At 41.1% G+C, this 14,053-nt stretch overlaps 1 protein-coding gene across 13 annotated transcripts in view; it reads left to right on the top strand.

Annotated features, from left to right (window-relative positions):
• NCKAP5 (NCK associated protein 5) overlaps positions 1 to 14,053 on the top strand; it is a 507,525-nt gene that overhangs the window by 363,307 nt on the left and 130,165 nt on the right. For all 13 annotated transcript variants that reach the window (XM_061442407.1, XM_061442190.1, XM_061442334.1 and 10 more), the window contains one exon: positions 6,654 to 6,803. In XM_061442407.1, coding sequence (XP_061298391.1) covers positions 6,654 to 6,803 — 150 coding nt within the window. The remainder of the gene's footprint in view (positions 1 to 6,653; positions 6,804 to 14,053) is intronic.

The raw sequence follows: 14,053 nt of genomic DNA, 5'->3' as shown, positions 1-14,053 counted from the left end.
ATTAAATAATATTGGTCCCAGTGCTGACCCTTGAGGCACTCCACTAGTTGCAGGCCTCCAACTAGACTCCGCCCCATAGACTACAACTCTCTGGCTTCTCTCCCTCAGCCAGTTCACAGTCCACCTCACTACCTGATCATCCAGACCACACTTCCTCAATTTAGCTGTGAGGATGCTGTGGGAGACTGTGTCAAATGCTTTGCTGAAGTCAAGGTAGACCACATCCACCGCTCTGCCATCATCCATCCACCGTGTTATTTCCTCATAAAAGGCTAAGAGATTGGTCAAGCATGATTTCCCCTTGGTGAAGCCATGTTGACTGCCCTTCATAACCCTCTTATCCTTGATATGCCTTAAGATGGCACCAAGGGTAAGGTGTTCCATCACTTTCCCAGGGATGGAGGTGAGGCTGACCGGTCTATAGTTACCCGGGTCCTCCTTCTTGCCCTTTTTGAAGACTGGAGTGACATTTGCTTTCCTCCAGTCCTCAGGCACCTCTCCCGTTTCCCAAGACTTGGTAAAGATGATGGAGAGTGGTCTAGCAATGCCTTCAGCCAGTTCCCTCAGCACCTGCGGGTGCATCCCATCTGGACCCATGGATTTATGGATGTCCAGATTGCTCAACTAGTCTCTAACCCATTCCTCATCGACTAAGGCAAACTGCTCCGTTGACCTGACTTCATCTAAGGTCTCAGGGGTACAGGGCTCTTCAGGACTGCCTGCAGCAGAGTAGACAGAGACAAAAAAGGCATTCAGTAACTCTGCCATCACTGTATCTTCTGTCACCAGGGCACCCATCCCGTTCATCAGTGGGCCTACATTGCCTCTGGTGTTAGTTTTGTCTGCCATGTATTTGAAAAAGCTCTTTTTGCTGTCCTTGACCCTTCTCGCCAGGTTTAATTCTAAGGAGGCCTTAGTCCTCCTAGCTGCCTTCCTACATCCTCTAGCAGCAGCCTTATATTCCTCCCAAGTGGCCAGCCCCTCCTTCCATGACCTGTAAACTCTCCTCTTCCACTTGAGCATACCCAGCAATTCCCTATTTAGCCACGCAGGTCTCCTGGCCCTCTTCCTTGACTTCCTACGTGTCGGGATGCTCCGATCTTGAGCTCGGAAAAAGCAATCCTTGAATGCCAACCAACTATCTTGGGCCCCTTTACCTTCAAACAGCCTTGCCCATGGGATTTCCCCTAGCAATTGCTTGAAAAGGCCAAAGTTTGCCCTGCTAAAGTCCAGGGTTGCAATTCTACTTGCTATTCTACTGGTCCTACCACACAAGATCCTGAACTCCACCATCTCGTGGTCGCTGCAACCAAGGCAGCCCTCAACCCTTACTGCTTCGACCAGACCCTCCTTGTTAGTGAGGATGAGATCCAGCAGCGCTCCTCTCCTGGTCGGCTTATCCACCATTTGCAGGAGGAAGTTATCATCCATACACTGGAGGAACCTCCTGCACTGTGGCTGGGTTGCTGAGTGGTCCTTCCAGCAAACATCAGGGAAGTTAAAATCCCCCATGACGACCACGGCCTGTGACTGTGAGGCCGCTCTCAGCTGCCTGTAGAAGGCCTCGTCAACTTCCTCACCCTGATCTGGTGGTCTGTAACAGACACCCACAACAGTATCGCCCCTGCCAGCCTGCCCCTTAATTCTCACCCACAGACTCTCGCTACTAATCAACTAGCCCTGAAAATGGATGGCGCTGGAGCATCGGGCCCATACCCGGCCGTCGCCAGCGGTGCGAGACCCCGCCACCGCGTGTTCTCGAGAGGGAGCACGCGCGCTGGGGATGAGGGGCTAGGCCACGACGAGTAGGAGGGCCGCTGCGGTGCGCCTCGAAGCCTGGGATGCGGGCCCGGGTGGAGCCGCCGCAGGTGCAGATCTTGGTGGTAGTAGCAAATATTCAAATATACTGTATACTCCAGATCCAGTTATATCAGAATGAGATTATGCTATATTTTAATATTATAGCCTCTTGCCCAGTGGCTATAATACTGAACTTTGCAATATCTGTGTTTTGAGAACCTCCATGGGTAACTCGTTCCAGCAGCCATATGACCTCGTGGGAGGTGGTGGGGAGGAAGAAAAAGAAGTTTTTCTGTATCTAATTTCAATTTACCGTGTTCCAAACTGTGTCCATTCTATCCTGTCATCTTTTTCATCATGCCATTTCCAGGAAGAGTCTGGCTCCATATCCTCTTTTGTCTGCAACAGATACCTTCCTATGTAGTTGCCTCCTAGTCTCAGCTGGTGCTGGGGGTTATACCTGCCCCAGTGCAGGACTTTGCATTTCCCAATGCCGAGAACTGTGGCAGGTGCTGTGCTGCTACTGGTTCTAGTTGACCTCCTCATGTAGAGGGCCATCTGCTGGTTGACAGTGTTCATGATTTGTTTTCCTAAAGGCCTCTTCCTTGGTAGGTAGTTCTTGCATTGTAAAATCTTAAATCAGGAACAACTGGAACATGAGTTCCCTGGGGACTCTACGATCATTTCATATCACGTATTTATCGTTACTACCAGAGAAGAACACTTATTCCAATTAGTGACTAATCATGGTTTTCACTATAGAAAAGAAAATCTGAAATAGATATTTTCTGGCTTCCTTTCCTCCACTCCGCTGTCCACCCTGACATCATCTGACATTTACTCTTCTTGGTTTAAAATTTCATAGTTATAATTTTAATTGTAAAATATTGAAATATTTTAAAGTGAGCTGATTTTTTTTCTAGTTTTTTTTTTTTTTTCCTCTGTGTGTGTAGTGAAATTCCTAGACAGCATCTTAAGAAGAAAGGGCAAAGAACAGACAACTGATGGTGCTAGCAATAAAACTTCAAAAGTACAATAATTTCTGAAATAATAATAGTTAAGAAATAGCTGGATAGGTGTACCATTGACATTTGGCCATTCCTTGAAAAGGTGACAAGCCTTAGAGGAAAGGCATCCCAATGACTAATGCGGGGGGGGGGGGGAGGGGGCAGTAGCCTTTTGCCTTTCTTGGAATGAAGGAGAAATTTCTGAAATAGGTGGTTTGGTCTCTTATCTTTTGAAAGCTTCAATATGATCTTTTCTATCATTATAGTTACTCCTTTTGTTTATAAACAGTGAAAACACTTTCTTGTTCAGTACTCTGAAAGGTGAAAGGGTGAAGTTTTTCTTTATATTCTGCATATTTATAAATTGCATATTTATTTATATTCTACAAATTCCAGCAAATTATCATTTGTAATTTCAGGTGGATTTCCTACTCTCTTAATTTACTGTTCTTACTGTTATTAGTGGAAAGAGGGAGTACTATACTGCCTCTTCCTAACTGAAAACCAGCTTTCTGGTAACTCTCAGTTAGGCCTCTGCATTGTATAGCTTCATAGATCAATGTCTCTAGTGATTTATATCTTCCCATTGATTCTAGAAACTTGCCGTTTCCATACTGCAGGGTCTGTTTTCATCTCTTGTTTTCTCCTAGCTATAGGGCCCCAAGTGTTTGATCCAAGGGGTCAGCACCCATGTATTATTTTTTTCGTGTATAGAACACACTGAATACTTTGAAATAATGGTCACAGCAGGATGTCATTTAAGATCTACAAAATACTGTTGGTTTCAGGAAAGCAGTGACAGTTTAAACCAGCTTGAGAAGCTTACACAATGTGGGAGCTGATTGTAAGTTTCTCATTAATTTCTGTGGGAACTGGTTTACAGTGTGCAGCATAATGCTAGTTTCCATCTAGTGAGATTTTAATGTTTAATATTTTTATTGTCTCTTTGTTCATACAGAACATTAGAGGTGTAGATGAGATGTTACTGTGGAATTCTCAACGGGCTGCTGTACCTCCTGTGGTACAGGCATGTGTCTTAAAATCTTACTGGCTCCGGGGAAACCAAGAGATGGGTTGTTAGTTGGGTTTTTTTTTCCTCCATCTTACTTCCAGAGCACCATTTCCATCTGTTGCCTTTTCACAGAAATTAAAGTGCATTGAGCAGCAGAATAGCACAAACTCTGCTGTTGCTGGACTTCTGTCCTGGAGAGTATTTTGTTGTTCTTGAAAACCCAGCCTGCCTTTAATTGTGCAATACATGAGTCATACAACAGAAGACTGTTCAGAAGAGTCAAAAAACGTTCTTTATTTGAGGTAACACAACTAAAGGAATTTAGAAGGAAAAAGGAATAAGCTGCTGTATGCCATCATTCGCTGCCTTCAGCATGCTCATGCCAGAGCTTTCTGCAGTATTTGGTCAACATCATACAGGAGGTGCACATTTCCTCTTCCAAATCTCTCTCTGCTCCTTCCTGCCTCCCCCCAGCTGGCAGCTGCCTTTGATATTAGCATTTTAAGATGATTCTGTCATTCCAAAAGCCTTTGTCATCCTCCTCCTTACTTGACTTGACTTTAAGCAGAGAGTGTTTAAGAAGCATCTGCTTGCTTTCTTGAGTGTAGATTTTCCACTCTACCCCTAGTGTGTGTCATCCACATAGAACTGGTTAAAGTGACAGGGCAGTGCCCTCAGCAGATTGCATGCTTAAGCATGATTTTTAAGGTTAGTAATGTTTTCCTCAGTTTTGCAGCTTTTCTAGGTAAGGTAGGTGACATGTCAGGGACTTTTTGCAGCCCATGCCTGAAACTCATGTATTATGACTGAGTAATAAAATAGTTTTGAAATTATGTGAACTTAAACACTGAAGCAGGGGTAGCAGTAGAATCTTTGAGATTTTCTGTGCACTGTAATAAAACAGGATGTGTATTCTTGATATGCCACTAGTGTGCAAAGTTCATCAAGTTTTTTAACTAGAAGATGAATGGGTTACTTCTTTACGTGACTGGGAGTTGTTACTCTGCACGAAGTTGCATTACTCCCCTTTTTGTGATGAAATGTAACCTATGCTTTCTTCTACCTTTCCTTTGAAATTGCTGCCCTTTAGTTTGAGCAGGAGGGGTGTCCCTGTGTAGATGTTTTCTTCCATTGTTAGCCACATTGAATTCATGTCACATTCTTTTCAGAAAATGATTGCTCATGTTTAAATTGTAACAAAGAGATACCTTTGTCAATTTTACTTTTTTTTTCCCAGAGTTCATCAGTGTTTTATGTCAATGCACTCATCAGGGCGGCTTGAAGGGAAAGTGGTTTAATGGATCTTTTACAGGTGCTTGGTCATTGAACCAAAGAGTAGCAGCAAGAAAAAAAAACAACCCAACCACTATATTTTTTATTCCTTTGTGATCAGGATAGCACTAATGCTGGAAACCTGATGGAATGACTCTTTGATGTCTGTGTTTTGAGGCTGAGAATGAGATCTGTGCCTATGGTTTGTGTAAGAGTATTCCATGATTAAGACCATTGCTTATAAAATTGATTCTTGATTAAATTTTTAACATAGTGATGGTCAATTTCTAAGCTAGTTAATATTTAAAAAAGATATTATTAGAAATGTGATCCATCTGATTTTTCATTCTGTTGTGTTTATGGGGTTTAGTTAGGAAAATGTCTTGCCCTTAACTCTTCAAGAGTTGTATTTGCTCAGTTATTCAAGCTGGGCCAGTTCTTCATGAAAATGTGTATTTTTATGCTTATACAGAGTTTGTGTTCTGCAGTAATTATGGGAAATTCATCTCACTTACAGACTAACCCAGAGCTTGTGAAAGTACATGCTTTTGCTTATAAGACTCACAGGAAGGCACATGAAGAAAGCTAAAAGCTCATTAAAGGACTTCTCCCGATTTGTGTTGGCACTCATTATTTTATGTTGATTTACCTCACATTTTCTGTCCTTAATCTTCTCAATAGTTGTCACAGTGCATCTGCTTATGTAGTTAGAGAACATGGTTTACAAGGTAGAGACTGTCCCCTTTGTGTTGCACTCAGATGATATTTCACTCTGTACATCTGTGCAGTTCTCTTTTTTTCCCTGTGTGTTTGCATTGTTGTTTTGGGCAGTATTTTACACTGCCTGCTTGTAGTCTCAATGTTTTGCTTGCTCAATCTCATTCTCTCAGCACAAAACTTGGACACATAATTAATGGAGTCAGTAAGATTCGCTGTTCAGTACTATGATTTTTATAGACCTCTTGTAAAACTCAGCAGCCGTAGTCCACTCAGCAGCAGCAGCATCTAGTAATAACCCAATGTGACTGACTCGGTCACTTCTGAAAATTTTACTGTCAGTTTGATTCTCTCCAGTTATATATTAGTGTGAATCTTAAATCAGTATGTGGTAGCTTGGTTCTCAGCCCATTATTTAGTAATTCAAATATTAGCTCTAGATGGAGAAAGGTGAAATACATTAGGTATGAACATATGTTAGCTTTTCCTCAATGAACCACTTTATATCTCAGTGGCAAAAGGTTTTCACTGAAAGCTGATATGCTCTGTTTTCATTGCAACTTCTAAAGAAGAAAATGCAAGTTAGTTTATTAAAAAGATGGTGCGTTCCACTTTTAAAAAATCTTAAGTAAATGTAGCAGTTAAACTGTGCATACACTTTAGCAGAATTGGCACAGGAGCATGTTTCATAGACCCTTCATGACTCCACTTATTTAGTGCTGTAATTGTAACTAGCAACTTGCTCTGTCTTTTTCATTTACCTACAAGGGAGAATTTTATGCTATTTGCATAGTTAACTTCATTTGCACCTATAAGTAATGACATTTAAAAAAAAAACATTTCAGGAAAAGCTGTCAGAAGACAGTAGGAAATGTAACGAAGGCATGGAAAAAATTCACACACCAGCAGATGAAGATTCAAGAAGTGAAAGCAGCAGCACTGAAGAGGAAAAAGAAAAGACGAAATGGCTGCTGGAGCGTTTGAAAGCTTTGGAGGTAAGAAGTACAATGGTTTTACACAGAAAAAACACACTGCCCCCCCTGCCTCATTGGTTTATTGGCACTGAATCACCCTGTAGTATAAATCTAGTCTTTCACAGTTCACCTGTAGTCCTGTTGTGGGGTGGTTTTTTTAATGATTCATTTACTAAGGATGAACAAGAAGCTAAGTCTTAGAACCACTGAGAGGATCCCTCTCTAATGTTGAGTATCATATATCTTTAAAAACAAATTCATACATTATTCTTCATTTAATTGGCACCATGTAATAATAATTTAGTTTTTTTTACTGATTATGTCTCGATTTCAAAGGTGTTTGCTTGAGTTGTCCAGATTATCAAATGTACATTATCAGAAACTGAGTATGAAGTTACATTTTCATGCTAATAAACAGTTGGACTTGATGATCTTAAAGGTCTTTTCCAACCTAAAAGTTTCTGTGATTCTATAATTATTAATATTGTAAGACTGGTATGCATGGTTTAACAACTGTCATAAAACCAGTGTTGCTTCATTGTAGCTTATTGCTCAACTTTTAATTGTTAGATTGCTTGCTTGGGAGAGCTCAGATCTTTTTACTGCTGGATCGCAGAAAGTATATGTCCTTGTAGACTACATGGAGAATTGCACACTCTATGTTTTGAGTGCATTTCTGGAAAAATTAAGATGCAAAATGGTGCACCTTATGGTAATTCTTAAATAGAGGGCAAGTTTCAAAGTTTACTGAGGCAGCCATGGGCAAGGTGCAGGTAAGACTATAACCACTATATATATTGAACTTATTTTGTGCTCCTTGATAGAAGCATGGGTTTCAATGTGTTTTAAAAAATAAGACTATGCATATTTTAATATAATTTTGAACTAGTACAAAGGCATCTTTTTAATTTATCAAGTATTTCCTCCATTCTGTTCTGTTCAAGGGTCTATGTAGTGTTACAGATATGAATAAATAAATGCCTTAGAATGATCTTATGTTGTAAACAAAGACTTCATCACTTAGCCTCAATGTTTTTGCCTAAGTGGCTCTTTTGAATCATTATTTTGAATTATACTCTAATAAAATGAAAACTCTATCTTTGTTCTTGAGGACTTTATTAGAAGTAGAATGTGAACAGTTATAATGTTTGGATCTAAATAGCAAATCTAAAAGGCAGTCTCTGCAATTTTTCTTTCTTTTAAAATCTTAGACTGTAAACCAGACATATTTGATATTAACTCTAATTTTGACTTGGGAAAAAATACATGATATTCAGTTTTTAAGGCCCATAAAATCTGACGAATGTACAGTTCACTATTGTCTTGCTTTATCTGTTGATGGGGAATGATTGTAGTTTCTTCATAGTCTTTTGTTTCCAAATATGCACTATTTGTGTTTGCTTTGCCTTAATTAGTCTGCTTGACAGTTGCAGTTCTTTATGTCCTCAGTTGATAGGAAGCTATTCAATAATGTCACAACCTTTATCAGTTGTGGCAAATTGCCCAGATATATAGTGTAATGTTATGGACAGACAGAGTCTAGTTCTGGAAGGTCAGTGAATAGGTTTCCTGACTTATGTCAGTGCTGTGCAGCGACTTGTTCAAAAACACGTATTAGTGAAGGCCAGTACTTCAAGAATTAATCTACATAAATAGTCTGAGGAGCTATCAAAGAGAAAGATGAACTGCAGGGCCAACATTAATTATGACCCAAGATAATTAAAACAAAGTGTTTCTAATTATGTGTTGTTTAGTGTTACATATTCTTGCACTTGATTTTTCTCTTGAAGAATGTAAATTGTAATGTCAAAGACTCTACAGTTCATTAATTAAGAGACATGCTTTTTTGAAGTTATATGAAATTAGCAGTTCGAATCCTTTCCTATTTGCAGAGTAATTATTCCAAATATTTATTAGTCTATATGAAAATGAATGAAAAACTGCTGTTTGTTAGTTCTCATGCTGTGGGTGTCAGTTTTAAATTGTACTTTATGTGATTAGATGTTAGTGTATCATAAACAATTAATAAAATCAGCAAGGCTAATAAAGTACTTATTAAAGTTGGTCCTCCATCTGTGCACTGTAAAATCTGAAGAGTGACTATAAATAAACCCTAGTAATAATAGGAATAGTCAAAACATGGGACTAAATCCATTAATGTCTAGTAGCGTCATTTCATGGGTATCGGCACGTTTAAGAAATCTTTTAGATTTCTTTGTATTTGTTTGTTGCTCAAGTGTAGCTCACGAAAAGATGTAGCTTAATCTGTTAGAGTACTGTGAAAGTATTTCATTCTCCCTATCTATATTCATTGTCCTATTGCTAGAGTGAGCTGCTCTTGAAATGAAAGACCATATGTAAGTGTGTATAAACATGTATGTAAATGTATATAACAGTGTACTTCTAAGGAAAAATTGGATAAGTCCAAGCTAAGTTTCGAGTGAATGAAGTACCAAAAGAGGAAAGCTGTCTACCAGCACAGGGATAAATGGGTGGTTTAGCTGGTACATATACAATATACTAGGTTATTTACTTTCTTCTAGAATCATAGAATCAGAATTGTTAGGGTTGGAAAGGACCTTAAGATCATCTAGTTCCAACCCCCCTGCCATGGGCAGGGACACCTTACGCTAAATCATATCACCCAAGGCCTTGTCTAGCCTGGCCTTGAACATTGTCAGGGATGGAGCATTCACAACTTCCCTGGGCAACCCATTCCAGTGCCTCACCACCCTAACAGGAAAGAATTTCCTTCTTATATCCAAACTAAACTTCCCCTGTTTAAGTTTTAACCCGTTACCCCTTGTCCTGTCACTACAGTCCCTAATGAAGAGTCCCTCTCCAGCATCCCTATAGGCACCCTTCAGATACTGGAAGGCTGCTACGAGGTCTCCATGCAGCTTTCTCTTCTCCAGGCTGAGCAGCCCCAACTTTCTCAGCCTGTCTTCATACGGGAGGTTCTCCAGTTCCCTGATCATCCTCGTGGCCCTCCTCTGGACTTGTTCTGAAGGTCCATGTCCTTTTTATGTTGAGGACACCAGAACTGCACACAATACTCCAAGTGAGGTCACACAAGAGCAGAGTAGAGGGGCAGGATCACGTCCCTCGAACTGCTGGTCACGCTCCTTTTGATGCAGCCCAGGATACGGTTGGCTTTCTGGGCTGCAAGCGCACACTGCCAGCTCATGTTCATTTTCTCACGGACCAACACGCCCAATTCCTTCTCCACAGGGCTGCTTTGAATCTCATCTTTGCCCAACCTGTAGGTGTGCCTGGGATTGCTCTGACCCAGGTGTAGGACCTTGCACTTGTCATTTTTAAACTTCATAATGTTGGCATCAGCCCACCTCACAAGCATGTCAAGGTCCCTCTGGATGGCATTCCTTCCCTCCAGCACTCCAGCATATCAACCGAACCACACAGCTTGGTGTCATCAGCAAATTTGCTGAGGGCACACTCAATCCCACTGTCCATGTCAGCGACAAAGATGTTGAACAAAACCGGTCCCAACACCGATCCCTGAGGGACGCCACTCATTACTGGCCTCCAGTCAGACATTGAGCCATTGACCACAACTCTTTGTGTGCAGCCATCCAGCCAGTTCCTTATGCACCGAGTGGTCCATCCATCAAATTGATGTCGCTCCAATTTAGAGACAAGGATGTCGTGTGGGGCAGTGTCAAATGCTTTGCACAAGTCCAGGTAGATGACATAAACAGCTCTACCTGTCCCTCAGTTCTGTAGCCCCATCATAGAAGGCCACCAAGTTGGTCAGGCAGGATTTCCCCTTAGTGAAGCCATGCTGGCTGTCACCAAGCACCTTGTTGTTTTTCATGTGCCTTAGCATGCCTTCCAGGAGAATCTGCTCCAAGATTTTGCCAGGCACAGAGGTGAGACTGACTGGTCTGTAATTCCCTGGGTCATCCATTTTCCCCTTCTTGAAAATGGGGGTTATATTTCCCTTTTTCCAGTTGTTGGGAACTTCACCTGACTGCCATGATTTCTCAAATATGATGGCCAGTGTCTTCACAACTTCATTTGCCAGCTCCTTCAGGACCCATGGATGGATTTCATCAAGACCCATGGACTTGTGCATGTTCAGATTTTTAAGATGGTCTCGAACCAGTTCCTCTCCTACAGTGGGTGCAAGGTCTTCATTCTCACAGTCCCTGCATCTGCGTTTCAAGACTTGGGTGGTTTTGTCAGAGCATTTGCCAGTGAAGACAGAGTCAAAGAAGTCATTCAGAACCTCAGCCTTCTCCAAATCCCGTGTGGCCAATTCTCCCGAGCGCTTCCTGACAGGGCCTACATTCTCCCTAGTCTGTTTTTTATTTGCCATGTACCTGTAGAAACCCTTCCTGTTATCTTTAATACCTCTAGCTAAGTTTAATTCTAACTGAGCCTTAGCTTTCCTAACCTGGTCCCTAGCTTCTCGGACAACATCCCTGTATTCTTCCCATGCCACCTGTCCTTGCTTCCACTAATTATAAGCCTCTTTTTTCGTTTGAATTTTCCTCAGGAGCTCCTTATCCATCCGAGGAGGACTCCTGGCCCTCCTGCTGCACTTCCTTCTGGTTGGGATGCAACACTCCTGAGCTTGTAGCAGGTGATCCTTGAATACCAACCAAGAGTCTTGGGCCCCTCTGCCCTCTAGGGTTGTATCCCATGGAACCTTCTGAAGCAGGTTCCTGAAGAGGCCAAAGTCTGCTCTTTTGAAGTCCAGGGCACTGAGCTTGCTGCACGCTCTTCTCACTGTCCTGAGGATCTCAAATTCGAGCATCTTATGATCGCTGCATCCAAGGCTGCCTTAGAGTGTCACATTTCCAACCAGCCCTTCCCTGTTGGTGAGCACGAGGTCAAGCATGGCACCTCTCCTTGTCGGCTCCTCTATTACTTGCAGAAGGAAATTGTCTTCCACACAATCAAGGAACCTCCTGGATTGCTTGTGCCGGGCCGTACCATCCCTCCAACAGATGTCAGGGTGGTTGAAGTAACCCATGAGAACAAGGGCCTGTGAGCGTGAGGCTTTTCCTGTCTGTCTATGGGGTGCTTCATCCGCAGGTTCTCCTTGATCAGGTGGTCTGTAACAGATCCCCACAGTAATGTCTCCCATAGCTATATTCCCTTTAACCCTGACCCACAAACTCTCTGTTGACTGCTCACCTGTTCCCAGACAGTTCCACACTCTCCAGCCTATCCCTAACATAAATAGCAACTCCCCCTCCCTGCCTGCCGGGCCTGTCTTTTCTAAAGAGCCTGTAACCTTCCATTCCAACACTCCAGTCATAGGAGCCATCCCACCATGTTTCTGTGATGCCTATTATATCATACCCCCGTAGACGTGCACACATCTGTAATTCCTCTTGTTTGTTCCCCATGCTACGGGCATTTGTGTCGAGGCATCTGAGCTGAGCTCCAACTGAAGCCAGCTCATTGGCTGGAGCGGCTGGGATATCTCTACATTGCTCCAAGCATTTATTATGAGTATGTATGTGGAAAACAGCTTATTTTCCATACATGAAATAAATTGCTTGTTCCCTTCCTGGAGTGTTAGCGTGGTAAATATGAGGTACATGGTGGTTTTCTTCAGGAATTTCAATGCAAGGAAAACTGTAGTCATCTTGTTCTGTTGGATGTGGATCAGGAAATTGTCAAACCTAAGTGTGAAGAAGGGGTGAGGCTTTACTTTCACTAAAAGCATTCTTTAAATGACTTCGATATCAGAAGAATTGTGTTTAATTTTTTTTTTTCCTCTGGTGCTGTCAAATTTATTGCCAAATAAATTTCTGTTATAACTTTCACGTTCTATGAACTTCTGTTTAACCTAGAAATTTTCTCACTGAACAATACAAATCAGTATAACAGTATCTTTGCAGTCAGCCCAAGTGAAAGCTATTACATACCTTGATAAGAAACATATATACATATTCTCCCCTTGCTCCTTGTACATCCTTTATCATTTACAGCAAATTCTATTTCCACTCTACTGACTGATAAATACCATATGTTTCTAATCAAATGCAACAGATGACAAATAACAAATGGTTCATACCATCTTATATCCCATTTTATGCAGTTGAAATTAATTGTGATTTGCTGAATATCAAAAACTCCTTTGTGCCTTCAGCATTTTTAGTTGGCAGCTCTTGAAATGCCACTTAATTTACTTCAACAGTTATGATCAAATGCCTTCTAACTCTTACAAAGAAAAAAAATCTGTGATAACTTCTCTGTGTATTTGTAATGCTGCAAAAAAATGAAATATTAGTGAAGTACAGTGAGTAACATAGCAACTCCTTGGTGAGATGTAATTTTTTTTTAACCTGCTTTCATCACCTAAAGATTTTATTTTTTTTTTTAAATGGCAGACAGAAATGTACAAAAAATATAATTTATTCTGGACATGCACCAACCCCCATGCAGCAATTTCAGATATATGTGGGCATATATACACAGTTATAGTAAAACAATAACGTTGTATTTCCAGTGCATGTATGTTGGAAATTTTTCACAAAACCTGAATTTGCCCTTTTTGGTATGTTAGGTATTATATGGCCTCTCATAGCAAGACTGTATACTTTCAGCACCAGTTTAGCACAGAGGAAAGTTTTAAGAATATTCTATATTTTAAAATTGCTGTCTGTAAAGGCCTTAAAAGACTGTCCCAGACCTTTGTTATCCAATATGGAGTTATGGGCTCTCTGCCCCAATTTGGCCTTAAATGACCGAAATACAGGCTGCCCGAGCACCTGCGTAATTGCAAGTGAATTAAACTGATGTACTGAGCTAGTGTCAGTCTTAATCTAAACATGTCTGTAAAAGCCATAGTTACTTTGATTTTTAAAATTTAATCAGTGATAAATACTGTGTCAGATTTGAAGGCTTATTAAAGTCTCTCATTTGCACAGACATTTATGCAGTGAGGATAATTCAGTATGAATTAACTTTGTCTAACTGTATGAAATGTTCTGGCTCTTCCAAACTTCCTTCTTTGCAACTACAGTAGTGCAACTTTCTTAGAAAGTTTCTTACTTTTGGTTAATTATGAAGAAAGTAAGCTGCTTGGGATTGCTCGAAACTAAATGGGCCAAGAGCACTTAATGGAGGTTGTTTTGAACAATGTTCTGCTTTGCCAATAAAAAAGGGATCTGTAGGATAGAGAAATTTTGTTGGTGGCATTATGTCCTTTCCAGTATCTACTCACACTCCCCTTTCTTTTTGAGAAATTGAAAGGACGTGAGGAGTGTGTGTCCATCTGTTACAGGATAAGT

This window comes from Pezoporus flaviventris, unplaced genomic scaffold (assembly GCF_033815535.1).
Source record: "Pezoporus flaviventris isolate CSIRO_AGI_PZ_B2104156 unplaced genomic scaffold, CSIRO_AGI_Pfla_v1 ptg000001l, whole genome shotgun sequence".
In the NCBI taxonomy this organism is placed as follows: domain Eukaryota; kingdom Metazoa; phylum Chordata; class Aves; order Psittaciformes; family Psittacidae; genus Pezoporus; species Pezoporus flaviventris.
Note: the sequence above shows the minus strand (reverse complement) of the source record. Positions and strands in the feature narration are given on the sequence as shown.